Source organism: Micropterus salmoides, unplaced genomic scaffold (assembly GCF_014851395.1).
Source record: "Micropterus salmoides isolate LMB-PRFRI ecotype aquatic unplaced genomic scaffold, ASM1485139v1 Ms_hic_scaffold_1, whole genome shotgun sequence".
Taxonomy (NCBI): Eukaryota; Metazoa; Chordata; class Actinopteri; order Centrarchiformes; family Centrarchidae; genus Micropterus; species Micropterus salmoides.
Window position 1 is genome coordinate 61,119,897 of NW_024040040.1, and position 22,731 is coordinate 61,142,627.

Consider the following 22,731-nt stretch of genomic DNA (forward strand, 5'->3'; position numbering starts at 1 on the left):
CAATAAAGTTTTTTTCTGATGAGTGATCAGCTGTTTTCAGTGTGTCATATTTTCAAAATATCTTTTTTAATATTCTAAAAAGCTTTGACAAGATTTTAAAGTCAATGCTGAGTGTCCAGAAAGGTCTTCACCTCCATAGTCCTCCAATTGTTTCACATCATAGTTGAACACAAAGAGAAGGAGCACACATGTAGTGTATGTATATAATAAATAGTTTGTTAAATTCGTTACTTGTACATTTTCTGCTGTGCTCCTAAATTTTTTCATTTAGGAGCACATGTGCTCCTTGGGGAAAAGGTTAGCGCAGAGCCCTGTATTGTATCCTGCCTTTTGAAAATAAAACACAAAAGTCCTGTCTCTGATTGTAGAAGCATTTAAATGCTCCGTGGTGTCTGGTTCCCATCTTTAAATTGCTCTTATTTTGCATTGTAACTGGTAGCAGCAGGGTTTAAAATGACCCTGCACTCATTCGCCAGGTGACGCTAATGTTATCGAGGACGTCAGAAAAACCGTCTTTAAAGTGAAACCTGTGCCGCTTGTTATCAGTGTGGATGTCGTCTGTAAAAGCTGGACGGACACCAAGCTGTCCTCTCACCTGTCGCTATCCTCTGTGATTGGCCCCGGGAATAATTAATGGAGCTGGGTCACTCAGAGTTCAGCGTAACTCTCAGGTAACTTCATTTCACCTGCAGGTAAGTGTCGCCTGCAGCGGGGTAAGAGGAGCTGCCGTAAACACTTTCAGCCATGTTGCTGTAGGCGTCGGGTGGAGCCATGGAGCCGCTCTGCTGCCCGGCAGGTCACCAACACACAAACGCTGTGTGTGTGTGTTCATGTAAACCAGTCGACCATGAGCTACATCTCTGCACATTGTTTGGTCTCCTGGTCTACTTTGTCCTAGTTTAACCCTTAACAGAGACTCTATTAAAGCTGCATTAATCAAGTTTTGGCCTCTAGGGGGCAGCAGGAGACGTCCACATCGACACTCTGCACCTCATTGACCTCATGTTTGGTCCATTTCAGTTCCAGAGTCCCTCCCATCCATCCCATTTGAATTCTGTCCCGGATTACAAACCTGATGTTTGATTTTGAAAGTGAGGAAAGTTGCAGTTTGTCGTAAAACTAGCTTCAGTAACCTTTACTTGAACTATTTTTTACAACAAACTGCAACTTTCCTCACTTTCAAAATTATGATTTAAACCGTCAAACACCATGTGTGTAATTCAGCCTAACATAAATTTTCTCAGATTTAGGAACAGACGTCTGCATTGAAGAGGAGGTCATGTGAGTTAAAATTGTCCCAGACATCAGATTAAAAAGATGACGTGCATTAGCTGGTTTACAGTGAGCTAAGTGCTATGTTGTCTATTTAAGTGGAGCCCAGATGTTTCATTTATCGTTATTCATTTAAGTTGCTTAGGTTACGTAAGAAGGGTTACTTAACTTATGGAAGTTAACTGATGTGCATAATGAAGTTATTTCACCCGAAACTGTGATGTTTTCCTAGACCTAACCAAATTGCGACGCTTCACAACGTTAACAAGTGCTTTTATTTTTAAAGTCTAACCGGATGTTGCTATTTTTTATTGCTAACTTGACCATGGAGCCCTAAATCAGAATCAGTAGAATCAGAATCAGAAGGAGCTTTATTGCCAAGTGGTGTTTTACACATACAAGGAATTTGCTTTGGCTACATGTAGACATACAGTTGACATAAAGTAGAAATATCTAAATATGGAATAGACAATGCAAGTTATATAAGAATAATAAAAAGAATAGAGAAAAATAATACAACTATTTAAGAACAACGGTGCAGATATTTAGATGTGCATTATTCTGGGTTTGTGTTGTGCAGAATTGCAACGGAAGAGAATATTGTGTACATAAATATATAAATTGACAATATAAAAATATACAGCAAAGATTAACAATTAACAACAATATCTGTAATGTGCCAGGTTTGTCCATGATATGAAATGAAATATTTCAGTAGAAACGTCAAAAAACGACGCCTGACAGGTTAGACCATACGTCCATATGTGAGGAGTTGGGAGTGAGAATGTATTGCACAAACGGTCACTAAACATTTTTATTTTGTTGGTCTGGAATCTTATTAATTATATAATCCTGAATAATCAGCTTGTTACACAACAATAATCTGTGTGTAATAGTGAAATAACCAGGCAAGTCCAAATTAGAAATATTTTATTAACAAATGTTCAATGTTTAAGATTATAAAACTGGTCAAATATATAAAATAAAATAAAAAAGTTTAATCTTAGATTTATAACACGTAACCTTTATCAGTTTTGATAAAATGGATGGTAACTTAACTGCATTTTTCTCATTTTTCATTTTTGTTGTTAGAGAATTGTGAAAAAAAAAACTATTGACTGAAATCTTGGTTAATATAATAAAACCTGCATTCTGCAGGTTATTTATTTTATTACATTTAATTTTACTAGTAATAGTTGATAGTACATTTAATGTTTGAAGTATGAAGGTAATTTTTTCTCCATCAAATTGTGTATTTTCTTTTCGAATGAGCTGTTTTGCTCCTCAGTCTTTCTTTTAATGTGGAAACAGAACTTCCTGCACAGTAAAAACCACCAGGATCAGTAAGCAGCAGCGACACAGCAGGTTTAATTCAGCCAATTAGATCAATTCTTCTTCCAAAAATCTGCTCAAATGAGTGTTTACACCAATTAACAAGACACCTTTCTCCCAGCACACACTGTTAACTCACACTGCTCCGGCATTCAGCTACTAAAAAAAAACTACGTCTACTTGGCAAAGACAAACCTGGCGAAGAGAAATTTCCTTGACAAGCGGCGTAAAGTGAATCCTGGAGTGCGTTTGGGACAAAAGCAGCGTGATTAAACCCGAGGCAGGTTACATCTGTGAGTCTGTGTGATTTACTGGACTACAGTTACACACCTGTCTGCTGATAACGAGGCTCGGTTTACCTGCCGGGACGATATCTGCTCCATCAGACAGCTGCCAGACTGTTAATGAGGAGACTTGACGAGTCCAAGTGACCCAGGTGAACCCCAGCGGCTGATCTTCAACTGACGCTGTGAAGTTTGTCTTTATCTTCTAAAATGAATCTTCGCTGTGTGTGCACCTTTCATTTCCACTACTGCATTTAGGCACTATTTTAACTTAAAGTATTTCTATTTCACTGTATGTTGCTTTATGCTTCTACAAAATATCTAAGTGTGATTATTTTGACTGATATTGCAGTTGCGATATGAATCACGATTTTGGATGGAATGATTATTTATGCATATATATTCTCATTTTCATTGAAAAGCCAACACCTTCTCACTCCGACTTGTCACATATTGACGCTTAGTCAAGGCCTTTTTGCGTTGTTTTTAGACGTTTAGGCGTTGCTGAGTTGTCATTTTTAAGTTAGCAACGCTTAGCAACAACAAGTATGCAACTTCTAGTTAAACTTTCAAAATAAAATGCTAGTGTTTCGAAACATTGCCATTTTGAAATGGCACGTTATTAAAGTCGCAAAATGTTAGAATTTGGTTAGGTTTAGGCAACAAAACTACTTGGTTAAAATAACTACGTACTTCAGTTAACACTTGCGTAACTTAAATAAAAACATTTAATGTTGACACGAACCCCGCTCTCCTGGTTCAAAGTCCAGGTTCTGGCCCACCATACACCTCCTTACTCAGTCTTTTCTGTTAAATATCATATGCCTGCCTTTACCGTCAAAAACTGACACTACAGCTTCCCCCAGTGCGTTGAACTATGACACTATAGTGATCCCCAGTGCATTATAAACTGACACCGATGGCTCTTGACCATGAGTCCATGTGTGACGAGTAGGGGAGTGAAAACACATATTTAAGAGGTCATATTATGCTAATTTTCAGGTTCATAATCTTATTTAGAGGTTGTACCAGAACAGGTTTACGTGGTTTGAATTCAAAAGACACCATATTTTTGTCGTACTGCACATTGCTGCAGCTCCTTTTTGGTGTGTTGAACACAGAGTGAAGCATCTCACTTCTATTATATCTTTGTTGGGAGTTGCACATGCGTAGTACCTAGTCAAGGTCTACTAGCCAATCAGAAGCAGAGCAGCACTGTGTGTGCTGCAGCTCAGTGTGTTTCTCCACCAGTGTTTTTTGATGGTGTGCCAGACCGCTAGACGAGCATGATGTGTTCCAAAGTGATGCATTAAAGGCTGGACTACAATCCAGCTGTTTTCTGGCAGTTCAGGAGCGTTTTCTGAAATTCACTGTGAGAAGCATGGGAGTCATAGTTTAAAATCAAACCAGTTATCCCTTGTTACTGTCTTGCTCACTAGTTTTCAGTTTTCAGTCTGAAAAAGTGGTTTTGGAAAAGGTAGGACGGAGGTGACTGGAGGAGCTGAGGTTAGTGAAGCTAATTAGTGATGCAAACTAGTCCTTTTAAGCTAACGAGGAGACGTTTCTTTTTGGATTTGGATGGCTCTTGTGTGATGCAAATAAAATGCACCTCAGAAGGGAGGAGGTTTCTCATGCTGCCTATTTTTTATATTAATGTCTACGGATAAATGTCAGAAGCTGTAAAATGAAGACACAAAAGGCCACATGAACAGTCGTATCTAGAATGATTCTGAGGTCATATTAACAGGGTTTTAGGGGTGATGCCCAAAACTGTAAAATCACTGTGGAGCAACAGAACCAACCAAATTACTTTCCGCAGATCTGATGGTTGTAGTTCCTCCAGTAGACTGATCTTTGGGTGTTGGTTATTTATTATCTGCTCTAGCTTTTCCAACTATTTTGTTCAGAGATATGGTGAAAATAATGGCCCAAGATGATGTGAAATTACATATTTTTCATTGGAAAATATAAAATCCCCCCCGCTGCTGAAATAAAATCCTAGAGGAAACACTGTAAGGTCATAATGGGTTTGTCAACATTGAAATAAAACATCTTCCTCAAAGAAAAGGAAACTGTCCTGTAAATACAATAGATAAAAAGATAAAATCATGGATAAGCTGCTCTGTGGGGATCCAGAAAGTATCACAGGAACGTGTGCTACATAATTCAGTGTATTTTATTAGTGACACATTTCACTTTGGTACAAATTTATACTTATTTTGTACATGGGGCCACATCTTGTGTTTTCAAGTCTGTTTGAATTTAGACCAAATTATTCTTGTTAAAGTTTAACAATGTTTTAACTAATATGGAAAGTTTAATCAAAATTACTGTGGAGTCCGACACTTGGTCAAGACCCCTTGACGTTACTTTTGAGCACACTGGAGGGCTCTCTAGCGTTGTCGTTGAACCCTCTCCTTAACCAAAGTACTTAATTTAATATAAAACCATGAGCTTTTAGAAGTTATTTTGAAAGTGTAACGGGACGTTGCATATTTATTATTGACCAAGGAGCCCTGTACTGAGAATGTGTCGGCACAGTCTGCTCCTTTTCCCACAAATGAAGTCTTCAAACCATTAAAAAAGATTTTTAAATGAAGCCACTTTGTGTTTAAATATCCGTCACATCAGGTGTTTTAGAATAAAAAAAAAAGGAGGGATGGTGCGACCGGAATAACAACAACAAGGAAACAACCGCTGAATATGTCAAAGATTAAAACTTTTATTGGTAAAACAGTTTGAAATCTGTTAAAGTGCTTTGCAGAAAATAAAGTGAATAAAGAGAAAACAGACAGTCGGGTTAGAAAAGTGTCTCCTCGTGTTCATGATGAAAAACTAAATGAGAAATTAACTATCAGGAACACAGAGTCAGAATATATTAAAGAAACAGGAAAAATCCTTTTGTTAGCTGTCCAGTATGTTGTTAGCCTAGCTTAGCACAGAAGATCTCTCTAATGAAACTGTTTTGTTTGTCAGATGAGACAATGGAAACCAAATTCCCAAATCAAATTTTTTTTACAGGCAAATTATTTATTGGGTCAAACTTCTTGAAAAACAAAGTGACAACTTTGCATTTAAAAGTAAAATAAAGTTAAATGGCACAAACAGTGAGCTGGAAACATGACGGGCGACTTCTGTTTGGAGTTTATTAAATCAGAAATATTGAACGAGTCCTCAATCCTATAATCACGATTCTGCTCACAGTAATTTTTTTTCTCAAACTGACGTGCAGTGAATTTACTTTCCCGACGTAGTAGAATCTGGAATTAAAGGAATGGTGAATGGAATGAAACATTTTGGGAGATAAATTGATTTGCTTTCTTTGCAGCCAGCCTGGCTCTGTGCAAAGGTTAAAAATACACCTACCAACACCTCTGAAGCTGACCAGGTAACACGCCGTGTAAGGCGGCGCTACCTGCTGGAACTAGTTCCAGCTGAAAGGCAGCTTCCTGAAGTCTCATGGTCATAGTGAGGGCGTCGGATTTGCCAGTCTGAAAAACCTGCGCTACATCTGGAGATGCTGCACAAGAGTACTGGGCATGTGGATACACGATTGTTTGGTTCTTTTCTTTTTGTGTTTTATATTAAACAAGATACAACGTGGTACTCTGCGAGCTTTAGAGGTGCTGATAGGTGTGTTTTTGGACTTTATGCTGAGCGAAGCTAGCTGTTCCCCTCTGCTTCCAGTCTTTATGCTAAGCAAGGCTAACAAGTAACACTTATAATATCTCTCTTTGAAAGAAAGCAAATAAATGTTGAACTATTCTTTTAAAAACACACAAAAACAGGGGTTGATTTAAAAAATAAAAACTTGAAAAAAGAAATGTGATAGAAACAAACATTAAATTACAGTAAATGTACAGATTCATTTTTACAAGAATATATTTGTACAAGAAATGTTGGCCAGCTCTCGTTGCTTATCAAACTGATTCAGCGACGCAAGCTCAGCATGTTGTGTCTGGTTTATCTTCAGGCAGGTGAGCAGAGACACTGTTCAGCTCTTCAGGTTCGTTGTTTCCAAATACTTCTTTGTCTCCGTCAGGTCGGAGCTCGGAGGTTTTGGGCGGCCTGCAGTCGCTGTCGTCGTTTCTCCATCGCCTGCTGCTTCTTCAGCTCGATCTCTGCTGCTGAACATTTTCCCGGAACTGCAGAGAAAACACACAGGATACAGATGCATAAAGGGAAAAAGAGGCAATTTAATAACCAAAAACTATGACATAAAACATCTGAGGGCTGAGATATCATAAAGACAATTAAACAAAATCAAAAATATGTATATAAAAAGTTTAACTTTGACTTAAGCAGATAAAAACTAAAGTATGCGACAGGTGGACAAATGGAAAAGTAAGTTATTTGAAAAGGCACTGATCCCTTAAACTTATCTGGTGATCAATGACTTGTAACCCTGATGTAATCAGTGCTGGAACATCTGTACGTGACGAGAACAGCTGTGATCAGTGAGCTGTTTACCTTTATGACACACTGGAGGTTTGATATTGAAGTAAAACCTGCAGCTCTTCCTCTAACCAGCTCGCCGCCGCTTCTTCTTCCGTCATTCTCACATACGTTATTTTAAACACGCAGTTGCGGAGTAAACAGCGGAGAACAGCCTCTCTGCTGCAGCATTAGCACATTGTTACAGAACACGCTGTACAGCTGCAGACTGTGGAGCAAGTTACTTTCTTTTCCACACCAGAGTTGGTTTAAGTGCGTGTTGAGCTCCGCTAACGTTCATCTGCAGATGACTGGGTAGTATTTACATAATAAATACACCCTTTGTCTTGCAAAGCTAAACATTAAGTCATTAATATTGATGGGCCAGTATCTGGCATTTTGAGGCAATCTGCATAATAATCTGCTGTACCCTGCGCTTACGCAGCCGATAAACAGGAAGTGTCTGCGGACACATCTGCAGGCAGCCTGGTCAGGGAGCTGCTGGTGAACGATTTCAGCGCTAGGGAGTTTTGGAAAGGTGGTGAGTCACCAAAGTCTTTTCGTTTCTGTTAAGTTCTGCCTTTTCATTGCATCTACATCGTTACCAACATGACTGCACAATCAATCCTTGACATTTGAGAAATACAGAATATGAGAAACGTAAGAAACTGATTTTTTCCTCACAACCGACTAGCCAGGAAGTTTGTGACATTTTGGAAGTTTTTTCCCCCTCAAATTTAATCTATGTGGTTACTTTAACATGTTGTGTGGGTTTCATATTAGAAAACAGTTCAGGTAACTTTAATCAAGGGGTATTCAATTAAAATTCAAAGTTAGAGAATATTTCCCAAAGCAAAGGTCCGGAACACCATAATGACTAACTTGTGTTATCATTCAGTACCATAACGTATAGTTCGTATGTTTTTAGTCAACAACTTGTCAAATCAAAATATTTCAACAGTATTTAGTCAGTTTTCACATCAAACTGGAGGAATAAAAAATAATAACTCTAATAATAAATTCTAAATTGATGTGATTGAAGTGCAGTCTCAACCTATTTTAAACCCATTATGCTTTTCCAAAGTTTATGACTTATCTATAATGTTATAATGTTGGATGTTCAGGTTAAACGTGGCCAAAGCTTAAAAAAATTAGGTTAAAGCATTTAAAAGAAATCTCTGTGAGCAAAAACCTCAGATTTCCTCCTGTTCTGAACGCTCTGTTTTCAACTGCTTTTTCTACCAACAACTCCGTTCTACTTATTATGGAGCCGGTGTTCCATATATGGTCATGTGCTCCCACACTAACAGCACAGCAACGCTCAGTCTGCCCGTTCTGCCCAGCAACAACAACGGCCTGGTAGAATGCTTCAGGTCTTGGCCAATCAGAAGACAGTGGGCTTAGAGAGGGGGGACCTTAAAGAGACGGGAGCATCTACAGCTTGTTTAATAAATAAAGTATTTCTTCTTCTTTCAGACAGGCTGAAATGAAGGCCTACATGAAGAGACAGTATAGGAAAAAAAACGTAAAACGGGTACGTTTGCTCAAAAGATTTATGCTTTGTCTCGAAATGGTGCTCCACATTGCCACTTTTAATTATCATGATAGTCTTGGATCAAATGACATATTCTGGTTTTGAACTTCCAGTGGGAAGAATGTAAATGTAAGAATCTGTAAAAGCCATGTGAAATCACCTTTTCTCCTTTGTCTTCTCCCTGTGTATCGCTCGCGGACTTGATTCACAATGTTTATCTGAATGCACAGATTTGATTGGCTGAGCAGCGTCCCATGAGACGATTGGAATACATGCCATTGGTCTGTGAGTTTCTTGGGCTGCTAAACCAGTACAGTAAATGCTAGAAAAGCTGCGCGGATTAAAATAGAAACGCTCAGTCACGAGGTAGTAAGTCTCAATAATAGATCGGCTGTAGGCTGATTTTTATTTATCTTTGGCTCAAAGTCAAATAAACGTGAAAGAAAGTGGTTTTGAACTGGATTCATGCAGAAAACAGTGGCAACTTAGCAAGCACTGGTCCAGTTAGATAATTTTTTTGTGGGGGGAAAAAACAAACAAAAAACCACATTATCGCTAACTGATTCAATAATCTCGCGGTTCCAGACGGGCCGGCAGCGATGTGGGTACATACTGTTTGTACCTGAACCTGTAACTTCAGTCTGACTTCAATTTTACCTTTGCTGGTCATTGCAGAAACCGGGTTGCCTGGCTTCTTGAAGGTGAACTGGTCTTTGCGGAGGTTCCCCTGCGTTGCCAGCTGGACTCTGCTGCTCCCCTGCAGACACCCTGGACTGTTTGTGGATCCTGGAGTGTTTTTTGCTTGTGTGAACCTGTAAGAATTTGTCACTGTGTTCGATTGTGCACCTGCAGCAACGTTGGAGACAAAACCAGCAGGCAACTTAGCGCCCACTGGTCTACCTGGAGCACAAGGAAGAGTCGCCAGTGTTTGTTTTTGGGGGAAAGGCTGCCGATTGGCTGGCTGCTGTTGGGTCCTGTTGTCCCCGCCGGGTCTGCTGGATGGCTGCAGAGCTGCTCTCTGGTTGGACACAGGAAGAGTCTGTTTAGCGGAAACCACGCTCTGGATCTGGTTCTCCACGTCTTCACATATTTCACACAGCAGGTCGTCATCAGCTGGGTCGTCCCAAACCGGGTCGGCCAAGAAGAAAGCGTCCAGGTCCTCATCCAGGATGTCGGAGACGGCGGGCGCCTCGCTGTGGGATGAACCTGCTTCAGGTTTTTGTGGAAAGCTCTGAGTTGTTCTTGTGTCAGTCGTATTGTATTTGAAACTTCCAACAGAGGTCCTTTGTTGAAATTCTGGTTTCTGTGGATCTGACTTTTCTGTGTTTGATGTTTGCCTGGTCCGCTGAGATCCCGCCACAACTAAAGAACGCTCACACCGGCTCTGCTGGGTGTCTTCTTTTGCTGCTTTCAAGCTGTAATCCACCTTCCAGTTTGTCCACGCGTCTGTCTGGATTCTTGTGACGGAGAAATTAGGATTAGGCTCCAGTCTGAAAGTCGTTCTTTGTCTCACATTGTCCTTTTCCACTTTAGAGACAGCTGATTGGTCGTGTCCAGCAGCGCCACGGGCAGGAGCGTTTACTGGACCAGATGGTTTCTGGGTTGAACAGTGCTTTGGAGCGGTGAAGTTCTGTGGGTTTTGGGTCATCTCCAACACTAAAGAGTCATTTAGCAAGTCATCGTTCTCCCAGTCGTCCTCAAACTCGTCGTTTCCTGAAGCTCCTTTAATGTTTGTCGTGGAAACACCAGACGTGGGATTGCGTGAGGAAGCAGACGGTTTCCCAGAAGCCTCTTTGAAAGCAGGTTTTTCTTGTGACTGCTGAGCTGACGACACCTGACTTAAGTCTCCACTCACATGTTGGGTCGGTCCATCAAAAAGGAAATCCAAATCGTCCTCCATGTGTTGATGCAGGTGGACCTGCTCATCTGTCCCAGCCGCTGCCGTCACAGCTGGCTGGCAGGTTCCAGGATGTGGAGGTGAAAAGTTTGGATCACGGTTCTCTAAATCCAAGATGTCCTCCGACAGGAGCTCCAGGCTCTGCTGGTGTGGGTCCTGAACTACTACTTCTTCTTCTTCGTCCTTATGAAACATGTTGAAGTCAAACTGTTTGGCGAGCTTCAGCAGGTCGTCCACTCCGTTTGGCCTGAGACAAAACAATCAGCTTAGTGTTAGAACACGGAGATATTCCACAAACATCATCGTTTCAAACGTGCTTAAGGTTTGAAAATGTAATTTTAGTGTAAACTGACAGTAAACAAGTCAGACTTTATGGGATTAACTTCATTTTTCGCATTTGGTTAAAAAAAAAAAAAAAACGCAATTAGCCCGTTCAGCCCTAAATACTTCTTCACCAAACTGGACAGTTTAAACATAAACTGGCTCGATAAGATTTTGAGCTTAATGCTTTTTAGAAACAATTTTAAACCCTGTGACTCACTTTGTAAACCTGTGAAAATGTTTGTAAAATGTAAGCAATATTTTTTTCCTAAATACAGGTTTGTGCACAAATTACATAAACGGCGAGGTTACACAAAGACAAAAAGGAAGGGGACATCTGACTACAGGGAACTGTGTGAAACTCAAAGCTCCCACACTGATTTCTTTTAGCTGTAAAGGCACGGCCATAATTTGTACTGGTAACTTGAATGAGTGGATAAAGTGGATAAAAGCACGGAGCGATGTGTCTACATACATACATACATATATAAGGGAAGCGATGCTTTCAAAATAAGGTCTGGTTGGAGGAGAAATCTGACTACTAACCTGCTGCTTGTATACGTGGATGTGCTGTAACTGGGTTACTAAAGTGCATGTAAACAATGTGTGACAGTGAATGTGCTTACATGCACACAATGATCTTATTGCACCTGCATACATGATCATTACAAGGGTTGGGTATCGGGAACAGGTTTCTCATTTCCAAGAACTGTGGATTCATTAAGACCCGTGTGTTTGGATTCTGCATATCGCTTCCTAACTTCCTGCTTTTTACAGTCCATAAGTGTGTCAGTCCACTCTTTTCTAGAGAGGATTTTCCAGGACCTTTTCAGTGATGATCTATCTGCTATGACAGACAGCACGAATATGTTCTTCTCTGCAGAAGTGCTTTTAAAGACATGCAGTATGTGGCTATAAATTCTCTATAAAATCCATCTCTAACTGTTGCTTTTTTCTTTTTTACTGTATTTCTTGTCTTGTTTTGTTTTAGTGGCGTTATATTTTTTAATATAGCATTCCCATTGTATTTGATTTTTTTGGAAAGACCTTTGTGTTCTATGCTTGGCAGGTGCTTTTCTTAAAAATTATATATTTTCACCACTGCAGCCTGAACACCAACAGAACAGCCTTCCACAGTTAGCAGCCGGCAGTGACTAATACTTACCTTTGGAGGATAATGCAACTTATTATTCAGAGTTTCGGTCACTTCAATTAACGCCATCCAACCTGTGCCACCATGTGACGTGACTCCTGGGTGTGTTCACAACGTTGCCGCAACATAATGTTAAAATAATTTTCCAGGACAACATAAGATTTTCCATGCATTTACCATGACTGGAAAATTGGTGAACTGTTTCCAGGTTTTCCAGGATGCTTGGGAATTCTGCAGGACCTGCTACTTGGACCTAACACCACATCATTTGTTACGCAGTACGACCCCTGAACATCTCAGCCACTCACTTCCGTACAGTTGAGAACAAACTCTGGAGTACTTTCCCGCTCTGTGGGATTTAACTTTGTCGTCTAATCACTGGTGACAGAAAACAAGAGCGACGATACAATTTACTAAAATCTACAAAATAACTCGAGTTGATGACAACCAGGATATGACGTTTACATGCAGCAAAACACAACCTGGATACGACGAAAATACCAGGATACTCGTGGGCATGTAAACACGCTCACTGAAATCACAGTGTCAAGTTACAGTAACAGGCTAGTTTTCACAACCTCATTGAAATTCTATTGAGCCTCTAGACTTCTAAAATTATATCAACGTCTAATATCAAAGCAGAGCGACGTCCAGAGAAAACAGGTTTGGGCTTCATTTGTTGGTTTTTCTGAACCCACCTCGGGGATTTCTTCTTGGGTTTGGGAACTTGAACATCTGGCGTGCAGGGAATGGTGGCGCTGTCTCCGATCCACTGCTGTAACGTCGGCTCTGCAACCTTTGGCCTGCCATGCTTCAGACAGACAAGCGACAACACACAACAAGAACATAAATACGAAATTTGGGGGGAAAAATACTAACAACTCTCTACAAAGTAGGTCCAAGAACCAATATTTTTGGTTCTTTGTTTAGATATTATATCCCACTAGCAGTGTTTCTGACCTTTGGAGCGATCCTGCTGACGATCTCTGAGATGTCCACAACTCCAGCAGGCTGTTTCTTGCCTCTTTTACCTGAAGAGAAGAAAAATAAAAATAAAAATAAAAAAATCAACCTCCAAAGGTTACAATTACATAAAACAAAAATTCAAGAAGCTGAAAACATAAAACATTTGTCATTCTTGTTCCTAAAGGTCTTCAGCAATTAAGCAGCAATCAGAATGGTTCTGTTGATCAGCTAATCGATTGATCAAAGCGGTAACTGAAATGATGCACTTCATTAAACATTCAGAAGGCTGAAGTTCACCGAGTCTGTTGGGTGAGGGAGAGGTTGCGTCCCAGATGATGTCCTGCTGAAAGTCGGAGTCATTATGTGGAGACTCTCCGCTGAAACCGGTGCCTGCTCTGGACCTCGGGATTCTGGTCGGGGTCTTAAAAACTAGGGGGTGAAGAAACACAAACAACTATGCTTTGTAAAAAAAAAAAAAAATCACATAGTCACGTTTTGTGATATAGTCTTCTGGATATACAGGAAAAACATTAAACTGCAAGAAATTAGAATGTAGTTTGGCGTGCGGTTACCTACATCCAGCACAGCAATTTATCCCAGTTACATTAAACATTATTCCAGGTTAATTACTGCAATGTGGTGAATTTGGTGCATGTTGAAAAAAAGTCTGAAAACTACTGTTTGCAAAAAACTTCACATAGTGATGGATGTTTTGTGACGTACTCTCCTGGATATATAAGAAAAACCTACAATTGCGAGAAATTTCAATATAGTTTGGTATAGTTGTGTTTTGTTATCATGTCGAAGTGAAGTCTCACAACTGGTTTTTAAAAAAACAAATATGTAGTCATGTTTTGTGATGTACTGTCTTGGATATAGAAGAAGAATCAAAATTGCGTGGAATTTGAATATAGTTTGCCAAGCAGTTATCTACACACAGCAGAGCCCTGTGTCCCAGTTACATTAAACTTTATTCCACTTTAAACTTCTGCAATGTGGTGATTCTGTTGTTTGTCGAATTAAAGTCTAAAAACTGTGGTTTGTAAAATAGTCATGTTTCGTGATGAATCTTCTTAGACACACCTGAAAAACCTAAAACTGCAAGAAATGTGAATGTAGTTTGGTGTTACCAACGTCCAGCAGAGCGGGACGCTGTCAGGGCTTACACCCGTCCCAGCAGACAGGAGAAGCAGCAACATATTACTTCCTTAATATATTACAATATCACTAAACGAACTGAAATACAGTTACTGACCGGACTGCTGGCTCTTTGGAGAGTCGACCTCCGCCGCTGTCTGCGTCCTCTGAGTCTGCCTGGAACTTCTCCTCAGTCGGTTCTGTTTGGTTGTGTTCGGGGAGCCTGTCAGACTGGACGGAGAGTCAAACTTCATCCGAACCCGGTTCATGGTTACCGGCGATAATCCGACGACGTGTTTACGACGTTCCGGTGGATATTTTGCGGTTAAGGTTGCGTTATGCTTTGTTATTTACAGTTTATTTTATAGTAAATTCGGCCAGTCGGCGGAGTTTTTGAACGTCCCGCCATCTTGTCGTTCCCAGGATTCCTTTCGAGGGTGCGTTCAAGAGCAAACACGCTGCCCGGATATTACGTATACAGAGTTTTATTTTATTATTATTATTATTATTTATTATTATTATTATTATTGTTGTTGTTGTTTTTGCGCATATAGAGATATTGATTGTTGAATTTTGTTGTTAAAACAGCAACTGTTTGCTAGGCTAGGCTACATGTTTGGTTTATTTTGAATATGAAAAAATTAATTGAAAGTATACTGATGGAATATCATGGTGAATGTTTGACATTACTGCCATTATTACTTCTGACCATAGGTGTCAATTACTGGGGACAAGTCCTCACCACTTTTGAAAGCATTGGTTAAAAAGGTTTTGAAAAATAGCTTGCAACAAGAAATGTTAAATAACAAAAAAAAACGTTTGAGAATATTTATTTGCACAATAAGAAAGCATGCAGTGCAATGTAAATATAGAAAGAACAAATGTGCATTGTCCAAAAAAAGTAACTTAAGCTAAAAGAACAAGCTGCTGTGCGTTACCATTCATGGTAACATTTCAGTTATGACAGTTTCAGTTAGGAGCAGTGATACTTTGTTACTTACTTATAAAGTCGGCCGTGTTTCTTTCTTTTTTTTTATATTATGTGCGTTTTTTCATCGTAATCCTTCTTTACACACAGTGAGTAACAGCATCAATGAATCTGTAATCGACCGTGTGGTCTCTTGAAGAAAGTTGTTGATGTGCATTTATCTAAATTACTTACACCTGGCTTGACATAGTTGCACCTTCTGAGCCTGGTTTGGCCTTTGTGAAACTGATAAAGCCAGGATGCACTGATCACACCAGGTCAAGCCTCGCTTTATCTCGTATCCTGGATTTCTAAATTCTGCTTTTGTGAAACAGCCCTCTGAGCCCTTATTTTCCCACCACGTTTCAACACAAAGTGATGCCTTTGCTTCTGATGCTATTTTAAGTATAGATTCAGACACAGGTGGCACTATGCACTTTATAATGCTCCTGCCACACTATGTTCACTTTGCCGTACGGAAATTAGATCTGCTCTTTTCACTCATCTTCTGCAGTTACTGTATTGTGTTGTATGGTTTCCTGTCTTGTAAGCTGATTGTTGTGATCTTGGTTTTAGCACCATGGACCATGGATTGACAAGAAACACAGCCTACTTGATCTTGAACTTGAACGTGGTAACTTTAGAGTTGTGAAACATTATCTCATGGTTTAATGACCTATTGTGCACAGCTATGGTGTCTGGATTGTGTTTCATCATCAGGACATCCCATCAGCTGCTGGTCCCTGTTAATAGCTGTTCACCCCAGTTTATCTGTGGTACAACACTTCCTGGTCCCAAATTTGCACTGTGGTAATTTGAGTAAACACACTGGCTTTACATTTTGGAACATTAGGGCTGTCAGATCACAAAATGCTCATATGGGTGATTTTGCATGACAACCCACACCTCTGTATATTGTTTGGAGAACTTATTCGGGTGTATAAGTTTTATGCTTTTCTGTACATTTCAAAAAAGTATCTTTAAATGAGGAGTTACAAGAGTAAAGAGTAAGAGCCAGGTTATATTAGAAAATAGATGGCTAGAACAGGCTCTTGTCTCAACACCACCAAGTCTTTATCGCCTTAAAAATGTGTTGGCATCAGAGACTCTGCTTCAGACTGGTTTAAATCCTATTTATCAAACAGAACTTTCTCAATACTCATTGGCGATGTCTCCTCTGTGGCCCCTCTGGCCTGTGGTGTTCCCCCTGGCTCCACACTGGGCCCCTTGTTATTCTGTGTAATACATGCTGCCACAAAATCCAGAACCAATGTTATTCTTATGATGTGTAAAGTTAAGTCCCACTGAAAACCAGTGAAGTAGGGAATTTTCAGAATTTATTAGCTCATCTGTCAGAAATAAATAAAGTCATAGATGTCCCAAAACTTCCTCCAGCTAAATAAAAAAATAGATAAAAGGAATAATTTTTGGGTCCCAGAAGTCCATACCTATTTTTTTTTAAATGTCTTGGCTCCCTGTTTACAAAGGTTAAACCTGTAGCCAGAAACCTGACAGTAATAATTTACCTTGACTACTGACAGAAGAAATACATCCCTATTGGCTAGACCTCACTTTTTACATGAGGGAAATAAATCGTCCTTTATGCAGAGAGGTGGACAGTAAGGAAGTGGATGTGCAACATGTTAGTAATCTGGAGTTCTTTCATTTGAAAAACAAATCACAAAAGTTGTTTAATCATGTTTTTTATCAACTGAGAAAAAATCTAGTCTTTTCTCTCTCTGCCTGATCTCAAGAAGTCAGTTCAATACTTACACGTACTTTTACTTAAGAATAATTTTCAATGCAGGACGTTTACTTGTAGAACTTTTAAGTTGTGGTATATTTACTTTAGTAAAATGATCTGAACAATTCTTCCACCCGTGAACTTGACTTAACGCAGCAGCTGTGTGCTGCAGTTGGAATATATTCAAGAACAGGACTAAACTGATGAGGACAGGGTCTTGTGTTGCTGTGGTTTAAAGATCCGTTACACAATTACAATCATCAGAGATGCAGAGCGGTAGCAGATCCCAGTTAATTTAGAGTCTCAGAGACACTGGGCATCAACTAGACACAAGTGTGTTCAGACTTCAGCTTCATGTGCAGCAGACGACAGCAGCAGCAGGGGTTGTTTGTGAAGCTGTCAGCAGCAGCTCTCCCCCTCCACCGTTTCCCCAAAGGAAGGATTAGCGCGTCCCATCCTGCTGGGCAGACAGCATATACACAGCATAGTGTGAACACTCTGATGAAAACAAGTTCACTTCAAAATTAGACGCATGCTCTTTGGAAGAAACAGATGAAAAGTGACAGATGGATTATAACAGATGATGGTGGAGGCAATTGAAGTCTGCCTTTGGCAAAAATGTTTACATAATTTCCTCATAATTACATTTAATGAGAATATTATAAAGATGTGCATGTGGAGCTGTTCATCCAGGTAAAAGTGTTTGGTGCAAACTCTGTCTTTCTAATCTTGACAACATGGTGTTGCACTTTGTTGTGCACATAGAAAGTGAAGGAAGTAGATTGTGTACAGAATGAAAAATGGGAGTTTGAGAAAGAAGTTTACTTTCACACTGACCAATCACTGCACAAAGCGGGGGTGGTTGTCCAAAAGGTGTATGGTATGAGAGTGGTTTGAATAACAGGAAATACATCCCTATGGGCCAATTCTGCACCTCACGATTCACACCCAACATCCAGTGCTGCGTGTTTCCATCACTGCCGATCTGAGAGCTGCAACACACATAACCAAGAGCTTAACCAAGTTATAAACTTACCAAATCACCTCTCTCCTTAACTATAGATAATTTGCAAGAGCCTCAAACTCTCCTTAACCGTAGTTGCCACATGCACTTCAGTTCAATTTTATTTATATAACGCTAATTCATGACAAAGATATCCCATTGCAGTTTTCTGATAGAGCAGGTCTAGACTGTACACTTTGTTTAATATTATCAACAGAGAACCAACAATTCCCACCGCGAGCAAGCACTTGGTTGGAAGAACTTCCTTTTAACAGGTAGAGAAACCGTGAACAGAACCTTGACTTAGGGTGTGTGGCCATCTGCCTCGACTGGTTGGGGGGAAGAGGGAGAGAGAGACGGAGAGAGAGAGTGAGGTAGGGGGAGAGGGAGAAGCAGCCAACACAACATACACACAGAAATACAAAAACAGTAAAAGTGGTAGTGGTCCAGACAGAAAATTAATAATAATAATAATGATGGTAATATTAATGATCATAATAATAGAATTAATCATATTAATTGTAGCACTGTTAATTATCATATAACTGCCTTTAACGTCAAAAAATTTACACTAGAGGGCTTCCCCCACTGCGTTGAACTATGACGCTATAGGGATCCCCAGTGTGTTACAGACTGACGCCGATGGGTCCTGACCATGCATCCGTATGTGAAGAGTTGGGGAGTGAGAACGGGTTGAAACATGTATTTATGGGAGAGTGGGAAAGGAGGAGAGGAGCTCAGTACATCATGGGAATTCCCCTAGCAGGCTGGGCCTCTGAAAGCACAACTAACTGTGCATTCAGACCAAACGCGAATGTAATCCTTGCGAACCCAAAGTAAACATTTAGTTGTGATTTAATTGCAATAAACGGATCAAAATGATGCGGAAATATTTACAACATGATGTGATTCGTTAAACATATCAAGTCATGCTTTGTCAGATCGTAAGCTAGACAGCAGGACAATGACTTTTAAAATGTTTTATTTCTGAATGGAGTTTGGATCGATCAGGGCTGTGCTATGCTAACTTTTTATAGTAAAGGGCAACAATAACTGGAATGAAGTAACAGACACACATTTTCTGAACCTACCGGGAAGTTTAACTTCCTTATATTCAAAGTAAGTATCCAAATTAAATTATGCCAGAAATCAATAAATATGATCTTGCATGTTTTCCTTAAAAATCTGCTATAATGCGATCATAATTTATTGTTACGCCCCACCCTTAGGTGGCCATAAGGGACGAACAACACTCTGACCCAAACCAAACAGAGACACCTTTAAAGGAGACCGTTTATTCTTTTCCATATTTTATGACTTATCTACAATGTTAAAATGTCAGATGTTCATGACCAAAGCTTCAAATAATGAGGTTAAAACATTTAAAAGAAATCCCTGTGAGCCAAAACCTCAGATATTCCCCTGTTCTGTACACTCTGTTTTGAACAGCTTTTTCTACTAACGGCTCGGTATGATGCCATTCCGAGACAGATATCCATATATAGTCATTTGCTCCAGGCAGAGAATGCTGGCCACACTCACAAAGGAACATGCAGCCCCATCCCTGCGGCAACCTGGTAAACACCCGTGGCCACTAAAGTGTTTTTTGCCAGCTGAAAACGGCAGTTGCTCTTCTGAAATTGGCCCGCAGGGATCGCTAGCGGGCGTTTTTGAGGCACAGCGTTTTTTTCCAACTGCTTTGGTTGCTGTGATACATTTGTTGCAAGTAGTTCTACCTACTAGAGTACTTGCTCTGGCCCTTGCTCTGTATGAAGAGAAGGCTGAAGCAGGTAGAGAGAGAGGACGGACTCGCCGTATGTGGGTTCATGAGATTTTGTGGGTGAGGAAACATCTCGGCGAGTACCACGGTTTGGTCCAAGAGCTGAGGTTCAACGAAGCCCGGTTCCAGGATAGTAACCGTTGCTACAGTGTAGCATTTGTCCTGCCCCTCCTCTACTGTGATTGGACAGCTGAGTAAAAAGTGCTCAGCGCCTCGTCATGCTGCTGGCTTTTTTACCAGCTTGTAAAAACGTGGCGCTCCCATTGCAATTAACTGAGAAAAAAAAAAAACGCCGGCATCAGATGCTTTGGTGGACACAGGCCCTGAGACAATGGCCAATCAGAAGACAGTGAGCTTTGGAGGGGGGCCTTAAAGAGACAGGAGCATCTGCAACTTGTTTCAGACAGAGGCTGAAATGAGGGCCTGCAAAGTTTTTTTTTTTTTAAACTTTGAATCATGCAAAGCTGCCACAGAGGAGTTACAGAACTACAATATAGGACTGGAAATGCAGTATAAAAGATCTCCTTTAAAACAACCAAATCCATGGGAAGACAATAAATCAAGAATACCCAAAGCATAAGGTCAAAACACAAAATCCCAGGCTGAGAGTCAGCAAGACCACCTGTCCCAATTCAAAAAGCCTCTCTCCTCTGATGCTGGTACAGGAGCTTTGAAAGAGCTCCTTCCCAGGCCAGGTAGACCTCATTTAGCAATCAGACATCAGGCACACTTGGGGCAGAACTAGAGGACACAAGAGCAAAAGGGACACAACACAGGGGAACACATGAAGCCGTAACATTTATCAAATTTAGTGCTTGAAATGTTGACCAGCTAGATGAAAATTACAGTCCTGCAGCTTTGGTATGTTGCTTTTCTTTTCCACACTACATTCAGTAAATGATCAAGCTCCTAAAGGGCAATTTATACTTCTGCGTCAAATCGACGGCGTAGGTGACGGCATACGCTACGCCGTCGCCTGACCTCCTCAAAAATGTAACTACACGTCGAGTCGACGTGGACCATAAGCTCTGTGATTGGTCGGCTGGGTAGCCTCGCAATGCCTCCGAGCCGACGGGAAGTACCCCGCGCTTTGAAGTAACATTTACTAGCGGCCAGAACGGCAGCTGTAACACAGTGAATCAATATATTTGGCCGTCACAACCCGAGCGAAATGACTCGTTTCGCTATCAGAATGTGATCCATTCGGTCGGTAACATTTGAAAAGGCTACACCAGCCGCACGTTTACAATTTTACCCCAATTTACGTTAGCGGAGCGCTAAACCGGAAGTTAGCCTGCTCGGCCGGCAAAAGTCAACACAGTGGACGCTGTAGCGCTACTGCCGACTGGCGTTTGGGGGTTTAATTGCAAAATGACGGACACACCTACACACAAGTATAAATGCATGGCTACGTGCGTAGCCTACGGCGTAGGTAAGCATGTAGACCCTACGCAGGAGTATAAAAAGGCCTTAACGGTTGATTGAAAGTATCCTGATTTCGCTGATGGTACAGCGAGGAGCAAAACAGGACTGAATCCAAATGTGAAATGTTTCTTTGAATCTGTCTTAAGCTTTCTTAAAAAAAACATGCATAACATCTACATCAGTCATTTTTAGAAACATATGTAGAAAATTGGAAATCCAATACTGGAGTGCCTTTTGGACAATTTTAACAGTGATATCATAAACATGTTCGACATGTATGAAGATTCAAAAACAAAAGTCCACCATTAACTGTCTTTAAACAGGGCAGCTCTGTTTTCCAGCTCGGCAACTGTGGGCTGAGGTGAAATCTGAGCGATTCATCACCATCCAGTTGGGCCGACATGCCGACCCTCCGCCTGGCTCGTAGCCAAACACAGATATGCACCATATTTCATGGCCTGAGCGGCTGAATAGAATACCCCGCTGCTCTAAAGAAAACACTGGGTCTCGATGCACTGAGGAAGGAATCCGTGGCAGAGCTGTCAGGAAGGAAAGAGGCAGTTACCTGGTTTTAACATTACAGTGGCAGTGGGCTGAATGGGCCCCCCCCCCCACCCAAGTAGACATTGTCCGTCTTTGAAATGTGATCAGGGACGCTGGTGGAGGCTCGTTAGAAAAGGTCTGAGCACTTTCAGGCCGGTGGATCAGAGAGCAGTGTCAGATACGCTGCTCTCTAATCTCAGCAATCTATCACTGTCTGCTTAGAAGTGCCAGAGAGCCTCCGGGGGGCAAACTGCAGTACCAGCTCTGATCTGTAAGCTACTGAAATCAAACCCCACTTTACAAGTCAGTGTGCAGCTACTGACCCACATCCCAGCGCATCAATCCTCCAGAAAGGCATCAATTTTTGTACACTTGCTTCTGTATTGTTGCAGCTATGATGTGTCCGGTATGTGGTTCTGATGGACACCAAAAAATCAGTCCTTGGAAAAAGATTTTAATCTGCTTTTTTTCTGAAGATTTAAAAATGAAATGTTGTGCTGTGGGATGCACAAGTGGACAGGTGTGTGGGGAAATTATATCATGCAAAAGAAAGTGATGGATTCCAGAACATGGTCTGAAGTAAAACTGGGTAACGTTTAAGGAACAAGCAAGAGACAGCTATGGCTATCCAAACACGCCCCCCCCCCCCACTCCATTCAGGCCTCGATCCTCAAAAGCCATTCTACCGAAACACATGTGCACGAGCATTTAATTTAATGATTGCTGTCGGGATGTAAAGAGAATTTCAACAAATACAACAAAACATGCTTCTGAAATAAACTGCCTACCCCCGCCTACAGTTTAAAGAAAGTGAAATGTTTGGGTCATTGACCTTCATCAATCGTCAAACTCAAAACGCAACACGTCCTCTTCCCTAATAATGACAAAATAGCTTTAAAGTAGTGAGTGTACAGCTTGTGTAAATTTGCTGTCCCCTCA

General features: G+C 40.7%; 1 protein-coding gene across 1 annotated transcript; it reads right to left on the reverse strand.

The window, feature by feature from the left end:
- Positions 1–5,598: 5,598 nt before the first annotated feature.
- etaa1 (ETAA1 activator of ATR kinase) lies at positions 5,599–14,736 on the reverse strand. The gene is made up of 6 exons (XM_038734668.1): positions 14,449–14,736; positions 13,491–13,622; positions 13,188–13,258; positions 12,926–13,038; positions 9,514–11,000; positions 5,599–7,033 (listed from the first exon to the last, which is right to left on the reverse strand). The coding sequence occupies exons 1-6, from the start codon at positions 14,597–14,599 to the stop codon at positions 6,927–6,929; spliced, it is 2,061 nt and encodes a 686-aa protein (XP_038590596.1). The 5' UTR covers positions 14,600–14,736; the 3' UTR covers positions 5,599–6,926.
- Between the last annotated feature and the right edge of the window lie 7,995 nt (positions 14,737–22,731).

Coding starts and splice junctions, on each gene's coding strand:
- etaa1 (XM_038734668.1), bottom strand. CDS start 14,599: ATGAACCGGGTTCGGATGAAGTTTGACTCTCCGTCCAGTCTGACAGGC. Junction 13,039..13,187: donor TCAGCAGGATCGCTCCAAAG/GTCAGAAACACT, acceptor GTCTGTCTGAAG/CATGGCAGGCCAAAGGTTGC. Junction 7,034..9,513: donor TTCTGCAATGACCAGCAAAG/GTAAAATTGAAG, acceptor TTTTCTCTGCAG/TTCCGGGAAAATGTTCAGCA.